Genomic DNA, 10,014 nt, shown 5'->3' with positions numbered 1-10,014 from the left:
GAGTTGAACAATTATTTGGCTACTCTAAGTTATATTGACCGTTTTCCTCTTAAAACTACTTCATGTTCAAGTGATTGTGCTTTGTCCTGTTCTCTTGCTTAGTTCGGTTGTGTGAAAGCAAGATATGGGATATATTCATGCTTCCGGCATATTCTTTTGCTATGCATGACTTTGTCTTGGGTTCGGGTTGGAATTCAAAATTCTGGACTTGAACCTGTTTTTATGTAGTAGATTCGAATCCAACTTATATAGCCAACGGATCTTGATCTTAAAGTTTCGGAATCGGATCCGAGTCGGGTTCAAGTTGGATCCAGGATTGAAAGATCCAAATTTAAATATTCTAAAACTAAATCCAAGACGAATCACAGATCCAATCTCCAAACTTAAACAAATCAAATTACAAAACTAAATCACAAATAACTCAGCAACAGTGAATCCAAAACTAACCACAAATCAATCTATAAAATCATTACTAAATTATTAATTTGATAAAAGAATGTATTTAGAAATATTTATATTTTATAATTATTAATATATTGTCTGGAGCCGGATTCGGCTATTAGAATTATTTTTCAATCCAAACTCAGAAAAATTTAAAGGACCCGGGTCAGGTCCGGGTCCAAACCCAACCCGTTGACACCCCAGTAGATTCCATTCTCTTTTATTGTTCAGGTTTTGGCTCTCAAACGATGTTGCTGCAAATTTGGAAATTGCTTATTTTGTCTAGTCCTCTACTTCCATGATAGACTGATTAGGACAAGATCATCTTTAGCATCTTTAAATTATTCTTCTCACAATTTTGCAGTGAATGGAACTAGAAAATGTTGACGCGGGACATCTTGCTACGATTAATCATTGACTCCAAGCTGTGTAAAAATTGGAAATCTTCGCCCTCTTTTCCTTCAACTTTGTGGGTGGAAAACCTAATTTGCAGTTATGAACAAAGCATTCCAACAATACATGCCTTGTCTGCAGGAGAGATGAATTGAAAATGAGAACCTGAGGGGGTTAAAAAAAAAAAAACCTTGGAACTTCCAGTTAAACAACTGAAACATCACAACGAATTTGTGAGGTTTATAACTGGATTGCCAAGAAAAGCAAAACCTATAGTTTCCCGGCTGGCATTTGCACAGCCAGGAATTGGCTGCCAGATAACAGGAGAAGCATATGGTCGACTTACTGGGAAATATAATCTTGGCACTGACAATGTGGATGAAGCTGCTGGTAGAGTTCTTGATCGAGCATCTAAGTGAGAGGTCCTCTTCTGGGCAATCAGAGGGGACTGAGGAAGGAGCTTCGAAATACTACTTGGCTGGATGCTACAACTTTACTGTCAACCGTGACAGTTTTTACAGTTCCAAATACATTGGGACAAGGAGGAGTAACTATATTGCTGTGTAGGTGGCCTGAAGTTTTTTATAAGCTTTGACGAAAATCTATTCCTCAGAGTAGTCATACAAGCCAGTGAATGCAACTAATCAGAATGTAAAGGGGATTATGCAAACTGCCTGCGATGCTTTATTCCTTGGAAGAGCTAACAAACGTCTACAGATCATGAAGAAAAGCTTTCCTGGATTGGGATTGACTCAAAAGAAACTGTATTGAGATGAGCTGGATTGTATCAGTGCTGTATCTAGCCAACTTCATTAGTACAAGGCCTGATGTTTTTGCTTCAAAGAAAATCATCACATCTGAAGAAACTACTTCAAAGCTCAGTCGGACTCTCGAAAAGCCAATCCCAGAACATGCACTGGAAGGGATTTGGAAATGGTTTTCAGAAGAAGTTCACCTTGCTCTGAAGAGGTAATTAGGTTTAACTTCTTTATCTTTTTGTATTTATGTGTTGTTACATTTCTGAAACCAGTGCAGTAACCTTATCTTTTTTATTGTTTTCAGTAGGTTCACTTGGCCTTCCTGGCCTGAATTCTTGCCACATGAATTATAACAGGATCCAGTACGTGGTAAATTTGACCAGAAGCAGACTAAAGTGGTCCTAAAACATCAACATGACTTGCAAATGATTTGGGAGCAAAACCAGTCAATAAGGAGTAATCATGTCCATACTAAAAGATTTTATCAATACTCAAATTCAATAGTTTAAGGTCCTCCTCAAGATACAAAAGTGCTTATTAGAACAACGAAGATGAAGTTCGACAAGTACTAAAAGTCTATCTAGTATACATATACTTTGTTCTATAACTTTTTACAAAAGGGAATATCCATCCACCTACCACCCTTTCCTTGTCAAATACGGCGCAGGGAGGCTAGCCGTTTCTCAAGATCCTCAACATCAGCAGTTGCAGAGCTGCACAGCAGTTGAAGGGATTTTCAAAGATTGCACAAAACTGTAAATACACATGGTGTTGCTAGATTTACCAACCATGAAGGGTAGTCATAGAAATCAACTCTGTTTGATGCGTAAGTTTGAAAGTTAAAAATTTCCAGATATGCTTTACAAGGGTAGCATTTTTTTCAAACTCAAATCAATTTTGATAAAAGGTTATTCAATAAGAAGTTCAAGCTAGGTTTAGCAAACCAAAAACCAACATGGGATGCAGGAAGCATTCGCAAATGTTGTAGAAAATGCTTTCCAGGGGTAGCACTGTTTCAATAAAAATCTTAATAAGAAAGGTCAAAAAGACCTAGCAGGTTTACCAAAGCCAGAAGAAACCCACATTAGATGCAGGAAGCATTTGCAAACTTTACAGAATTGTGCCTCAGCAATGTCCTGAAACTCCCCCATCATCCCCAAAGAAAATGAAGTTTAACAATTCAGTGCACAGAAACTTCTGACGATGTTAGGCACTGACGAATACCTCACAATATGAGTTCATTACCAATTCCTACTACTAAATTTCTTGTGCACTTGTTATGTCACAAAGTTTTACCTATAACATCAATTTCACCACATTTGTCTTGCATGATTTTTTTTTAAAACTTTCTAGTTGCCTAGCTAGAAAAATGGCAGACCAAAAATAACAGTAGCGTACCACCTTTGTTTTATTTCATCGGAAAAAGTAGAGGTTTTATATTTCTATTTTAGTCTGGAAAATCAAGAAAGGTAAAAAAGCAGGAGACTGAACTGATAATCAAACAGTAAGGATTAAGGAGACAACAAATGCATGCTCAAATGACTACCCCTTCTTTTACTTTATCTGGTCCAGGACATGAAAAAGTGGTCAGCCCCAGCTAGAGACTTCATCGTGTTGATAATTTTTGAGCTTTTATAAAGATCAAAGAAACATTTGTATTACTTGCTTATTTTTTTCATTTTTTTGGCAGTGGACTCCGACAAGAAGGCACACAAGACAGTTTAGACACCATTATACTCGCAAAAGCAGGCACGTAATGGAGAACTCCAGCCAGACAAACAAATTGGAGAATGCAAATAGCATATGCAGCTAAACCCATCATCCATGAAACACGGATAGAAAAACAGCTTTTATTTCCAAGTCCTCGAACATTTCACATCCAAAGAATCTGGTCTTAAAATGTTTAAATATTTAGAAAGGCAATAAGAAATCATTTCCTTTTCAGTCAAAACAAGAACATACCTAGGGGGGGCAGCATTATCAACTTTCTTTGCTGCAATCCGACCTTTTGGAGCAGATGACAGCTGCAAGGAAAATGGAAATCAGAATCAGAAATTTGATAGATTCTGGGAATAACATCAAATTGACATAAACCAAATTGCAGAAAGAAAATCCTCAAAATAAACCTACCTGTGAGGCTATATCCACACCAATCTCGTCCAGAACCTAGAAAAAAAAAAGGGCATTTTAATATTAAAAGTTAAGAGGATGAGAAAGGACATAAAAATAGAGAAGAAAGGTTCAATTGACAAAGGAAATGCTAATAACCTGGTTAGTAAGCTCCTCTGTTTCCTCCTCAGCCTCATCTTTATCTAAGGTTTCATCAATAGATTCCGACATCATCTCAATCTAGAGTAAAGACCAAAATGCAAGTCACAGAAAAAGAAAGGTAAAACTCAATCTTTTGTTCTATGTTGGAAAAGTTTATGAAGCAAAATAGCTGCACTGTAATATCTGAAATTGTACAGGGCCAAACTTTTGCAGTCATCAACTGTTCTACAATTTGTGAGGGATTGATCTTACACTATAAGGTGATAATGAAACTACTCGCTAATATAGACTATTTGTCAAAATAATGAAGCCTAATCAAGTTTACCGTCATATCCATCTGCGCCGACTGCTTCTGAAACTCTTTAATCACTTTAGCTTGTTTTGTGGGTGCCATTTCCTGAAGAAAGAAGAACAGTGAAAAGGGATGAGTGGCCAGCAAAGAATCTCGTCTCAAGTATCTAATACAAGATATAAACAAATCTTTAATTAGGCAAAGTTATTTACAAGTTATTAGCAAGCATTAACTAATCTACCAAAATGATTACATCAAGGCTAAAGCACGGATTCAGAAGTCATCAAAAGTCCACAGTAAATAGGTTCACAGGATTCAAAAGGATAGAATTGAGTCACAAAAAGGAGATTTTAATGCTTTACTGTTGCATACACTCCAAAGATTCCACGAGCATTGCAATATCATAGTACCCAAACTAAACATATTATGCCGCTAATAAAAGACACTTTGCTTTCATCGAAGCTCTTAAGTAACAATATACTTCGTAGCAGCTCAAAAATTTTAGATATTATTATTCCATTCTACATGGAACAATACACTTCGTAGCATCTCAAAATTTTAGATATTATTATTCCACTCTACATGGAACGGAGCATCCAGAGTATAAGACCAGTTCAGAGATATCTCAAATTTCACGACTGGAAGACTAATTATGACCAAGATCAATCTTTAAAGTATGTGAAGCTAAAAAAATATTCATGGGGATATCTGAGTAATTAAGCCATCAAAGTATTATACTTTGTCAAGCATCTAATATGTACCTTGTTCATGGCTGTCATTGCTTTTGTAGCACCTTTCATTCCAGTAGAAATAGAAGTGCTGGCATATAGTGCCTGCAAAAGTAACAGGCAGTTGGCTAAAGATATCTCAATTATACTACTTTCTTGAAACCAATTCAAGTTGTTAAAGTAAAAGTTACCTGGGTGTGCGTGGCTACACCTCTGATCTGGGCACGGCTCCCTTGCAAGTTTACTATTTGTTGCCGTAGCCGAACAAGTTGACGTGCTAAAATCTTGGTTGCAGCCTGTTTTGCATAAGTAAATTTTGTTATTGAAGCATTCAGCAAATTTCTTATTCAGATTCAATTAAAACAAACCTGTGGCAATTGCAAATTCAATAATTGTAGTTAATTTTACACATAATTGCAAAACGACTAATTAAGTTCCTGTCTAACAACTCCATAATTACATATCTCTTCATGGAAATGCAACGTGCAGAGGGCACCAAAATCATAGTCAGTTGAGTTCATGATTTTTCAATAAAGTTCATTTGCATTTTTCAATATGAAAAAGCTGCATCTTCAAGAGTTCTATGTCATTAATAATTCCAGCAAGGTAAGACCCCGGCCATTGGCAAGCAGCTACTTTTTTTGGGTCACATGTACAAGAGAATGGCAACATTGTAGCATGGCCTGAGCTAGAAAAAGGAAATAAAGGAGAATAAGCAATACACATTCACTGGTCAACAGGTAGTATCTGGCGTTTCTACCACTTTCTATTCAACATGTGATCCAGACACTACCTATTGACAGTCAAACCCATGCAAGTGTTAATACAAACACCAACAAGAATTAACTCAGGCCTTAAGGCCCTGTTAATGAATAAATATCTTATCCATGAGAATATGCCTAATCAAGCTGAGTTACTTGGTGAGAACAACAATATACCAAATAAATCTTATGCGGAAAGAAAAAATAAATTGCAAATCAGACAACTTGCCTCATTTCCAGTTTTTGCTGTTTTTTTAATCTCTGCAACTAGTTTCTTCTCCTAAAAAAGCATATCAGCGTTAGATTTCTGCCAACAAACCAAACATGTAATACAATATTTATACAAATGGCTACAATCTTCAGAAAGGAAAACAGTATAGAAGAAAAACAATGTAAGTGGCATTGGCTGCAGTAGACACACCTCCATCTGTAAAGATGCGATCTCCCGTTCAATCCCTGAAGAAATACACGAGAAATGCATAGGTGAGGATAGGCCAAAATAGCTGGAATGTTTCATATTTTTGTAGCTTCTACATAATGTAACACTACCATTGACACTATTCATCCTTCCCTTGAACTCTCACTTCTCAAGACTGTATTTTGTGCAAAGAGCCAAATTTCTTGAATAGGGACAAAATCAGGATTAAATAGCTGAGTCTTCCTGGTCCAAAAGTTAAGCATTTCAGAACACCGTGAAGTGTTCTCCTTTAGCGGACAAACCATCTAAAGAGATAACACAGAAGAACCAATCAGCTCTCTAAATCTATAAAATATCTCTTCCAATTTAGGGCGGACGAAAACAGCAGAACCTAACAAAGACCCAGCGAGATAAGCTCAGCTTGAGGGGCAACAAGGAATAAGCAATGTTGTTAAGGGGCTTCTCACCATTTCCAGAACTGACTTGTTGAATCTAAATCCCTCCCCAATAACACCCTAACAGGAACGTTACGGGAAAGAAAACTCTGCTCAAACTTGAGGGGCAAGGAGTAAGCAATGTTGTTAAGGGCCTTCTTACCATTTCCAGAGCTGACTTGTTGAATCTAAATTCCTCCCATACAAAAAGAAGGTAACAAGAAAGAAAACTCTGCTAAAACTTCAGCTACAACTCATTCGAGCTTAGTGAGACGCTGTTTCTATCTCCATATTGCTGCTAACTACATTAAAATTCAATGTTTACTTCTACCAGTTGTGCTAAATACTCTTCGAGAGTTTTTCCAACTTTCTCTTGGAAATTGGAACAAAATTTTCAGCAACAAAAGCATATGCATATGAAAGTGGGAGATATTCAGGCTATAATGGGATTCCAGATAAAACCCAAAGTCATAAGAATGTGCAACATTAGAACCACCTGTAAAAGATGGGAATTGCCAATATTCCATTAACTGTGGAGAAATGTATCACCAAGAACAGCTAGGAGGCAGAAGCTTGATTTGAGTAATCAAACAAATTAGATCTACAATGACAAAAGATAGACAAAAGCATGATCTGCCTAAGCATGGTTGGCTGGATTCCAAAAGTAGTTACACTAGAACACTCCAATCAGAGATTGAATCAAGGGAAGAGAAGCCTAAGGCTAATAAAGTTATCAAATACTACTACAAGCCATTTTGAATATTTAGCTAGTATCTAGGAAACCTAATTCCTACATGGTATGTTCATGTCTAGTACTGGTCAATATGACCTAAATCTCTGCTGCAGAAAGACTTCAAGCCCATTTAGAAGATGGGATTTAAGATGAAATATTTAAGTTTCTAGCAATTCAGGGTTCTAAACTATTGCATAAGGAGTATCACAGTGCGTCTGCTTCTTAGCATTGGGTGATCCCTAAGTTCCTAATCACTGAGCAATCCTTTTGTTAATTTTCATTGTAAATTTATGTTAGAATGTACAATGTTTAGTGCATTGACATCAAACTAACATCACATATCCAGCCCAAACATCTACATATTAAGAGTACAAGCAAGTTCCCCTGATTTAGCTAGTATCTAGGAAACCTAATTCCTACATGGTATGTTCATGTCTAGTACTGGTCAATATGACCTAAATCTCTGCTGCAGAAAGACTTCAAGCCCATTTAGAAGATGGGATTTAAGATGAAATATTTAAGTTTCTAGCAATTCAGGGTTCTAAACTATTGCATAAGGAGTATCACAGTGCGTCTGCTTCTTAGCATTGGGTGATCCCTAAGTTCCTAATCACTGAGCAATCCTTTTGTTAATTTTCATTGTAAATTTATGTTAGAATGTACAATGTTTAGTGCATTGACATCAAACTAACATCACATATCCAGCCCAAACATCTACATATTAAGAGTACAAGCAAGTTCCCCTGAAAGGCTCTGGCTCTGTCATTTAACAATAGTAAGTATAATTGAAGTGGTTAACTCTGTTGTCTTGTCTTTCCAGTTCTTCATAACCAACAACAAGACAAAGAACAGAAAGGAGATCAAGCATTTTAGATATAATATAACATCTGCTGGACATACTAAGCCTTCAATGACAACGTATAGAGATGCAACACCCTAGAAGAAGCACCAAGCCAACAAAGCTTTTTTGACACAAAGACGTCATTTTTCCCAATCCAATTCAATCATCATAGATTTGTTGAATCATAAGAGTAGACTAACACCAGATAAACAAGAAGGGAAAAGCCAAAAAAGTGCTAAAGTTTAAGCATCATTCAGCATATTCACATCCATCACCAATAAGAAAACCAAGGAAGAACTTGGTTGATTAACATGAGCGAATGAGCAACCAGCCAACAAATACAAACAAAAGACATCATTTTTCTCAATCCAATTCAATCATTATTAAATTTGTTGTATCATAAGATTAGACTAACACCAGGTAGACAAGAAGGGAAAGCCAAGAAAGTGCTAAAGTTTAAGAATCATTCAACATATTCACATCCATCCCGAATAAGAAAACCAAGAACTTGGTCAGTTAACATGAGCGAATGAGCATCCAGCCAACAAATACAAACAAAAGACATCATTTTTCTCAATCCAACATTCTGAGTCATTTCCCCAAATGAATTTAGAAGCACCACTCTACTTTTCAAACCTCTCAATTTGATGTCCTGCTTCCCAAGACTCACAATGCAGGATTAAACAATAAACCATTTCTGTGTCAACAAGCCCTCTAGCTTATTTTAATTTCAAGTACGGTACAAGTCGAGCCAAACCACTTCAAAATACCACTTAGGCCAACAAATTAACACGAATTCAAGCTTAATCACATCTCTAATCGTCCGACATTTGTAAAAATAGATGCTCCCCACGCCATCCAAAAGGAAAAAAAAAGCCAAAATTTCTAATCGCAAAGCAAATCAAATGTAAAATTCTTATCAAACAAAAAAAGTACCTCTTGTGGCAACTGCCATTTCCCTTTTGCTGGTCCGCAGTGCCTCTGTCAAAAATTTTACTAATCAATTCAGAACAAAGCTTAAAAGAAAAAAAAAATCCACTTTTACATTTATATGAATCTAAAAGAAAACAAAAAATGCTTGATAAAATAAAATCCCAAAAGGGTAAAAAAAAACCAAAAAAAAAACTGAAATAAATAGAAAATGAGAAGTTTCAAGAGAGAATTTTGAGTACCTTTGGGCGAAGTTTTCTTCTTGAAAATGTTCATCGTTCTGTTTTTTTTTTTTTTTTTTTGGTTAATTTTTCCCAAAAGAGACTTCTGCTGCTGCTGCTGCTGATTGAAGGAAAAAGAACCCTTTAACCCTAGCAAGTGGTAGTAGAAGAAAGCATTAACTTTCTTCCTCTTTTGGGCTCTCTCTCTCTCTCTCTCTCTCTCTCTCTCTCTCTCTTTTCCTCCTTTTCTTTCTTTCTCAAACTGAAGAGTGGAGTAGAGTAGAATTGCTGAGTGAGAGAGAGTGGCGAGGGAAAGATGGGGAGTGGGGGGATGCCTAGGAGAGCGTGCTCATTTTCCCCGTACCAAACGGCTACGTGACGTGAGAACTGAGAAATAGCCGTTGCAGTTTTTGCATTTACTTAAATGCCCTGCCTTCTTCCTTCGAATTACTAATTTATTTTGGCAGCTACTATAATGCTATAGAAAAAAAAAATTAAAAAGATGGATTCTTATAAGAATAAATAGGGTTAACAACACTTTGTCCCCTGACCCTATGATGTGGTAATACTTTACCGCCCTGAATTTTTCTCAAGTAAATTATATTTATACTTTTATTTTTGACAGATGCATGTGCATATTTTTTCTTCCTAAATTAGCTCCAGTCTTCCTATTTTCTCAAAGGTCAACTTTTAACTTGTTTCATTTTCTTATTATATATATTCATCACAATATTCTGCTACTACATGATATAATGTTGGACAACATTTTAATTAATTTATTGTGTAGGTTTAT

General features: G+C 36.3%; 1 protein-coding gene across 1 annotated transcript; it reads right to left on the bottom strand.

Moving 5' to 3' along the window:
* Positions 1–2,042: 2,042 nt before the first annotated feature.
* Positions 2,043–9,474, bottom strand: LOC113707912 (vacuolar protein sorting-associated protein 2 homolog 2). Its single transcript, XM_027230307.2, has 11 exons — positions 9,243–9,474; positions 9,007–9,051; positions 6,066–6,100; positions 5,874–5,924; positions 5,075–5,179; positions 4,917–4,988; positions 4,189–4,260; positions 3,861–3,941; positions 3,723–3,758; positions 3,555–3,616; positions 2,043–2,305 (listed from the first exon to the last, which is right to left on the bottom strand). Exons 1-11 carry the CDS (start codon positions 9,274–9,276, stop codon positions 2,245–2,247), a joined length of 654 nt encoding a protein of 217 aa, XP_027086108.1. The 5' UTR covers positions 9,277–9,474; the 3' UTR covers positions 2,043–2,244.
* Positions 9,475–10,014: the final 540 nt, after the last annotated feature.

Source organism: Coffea arabica, chromosome 9c, assembly GCF_036785885.1.
Source record: "Coffea arabica cultivar ET-39 chromosome 9c, Coffea Arabica ET-39 HiFi, whole genome shotgun sequence".
In the NCBI taxonomy this organism is placed as follows: domain Eukaryota; kingdom Viridiplantae; phylum Streptophyta; class Magnoliopsida; order Gentianales; family Rubiaceae; genus Coffea; species Coffea arabica.
The sequence above is the reverse complement of the archived record's forward strand: the minus strand, read 5'-3'. Positions and strand labels throughout refer to the sequence as shown.

Coding starts and splice junctions, on each gene's coding strand:
- LOC113707912 (XM_027230307.2), bottom strand. CDS start 9,276: ATGAACATTTTCAAGAAGAAAACTTCGCCCAAAG. Junction 4,261..4,916: donor CAATGACAGCCATGAACAAG/GTACATATTAGA, acceptor TTCTTTCTTCAG/GAAATGGCACCCACAAAACA. Junction 3,942..4,188: donor CGGCGCAGATGGATATGACG/GTAAACTTGATT, acceptor TCTTTACTCTAG/ATTGAGATGATGTCGGAATC.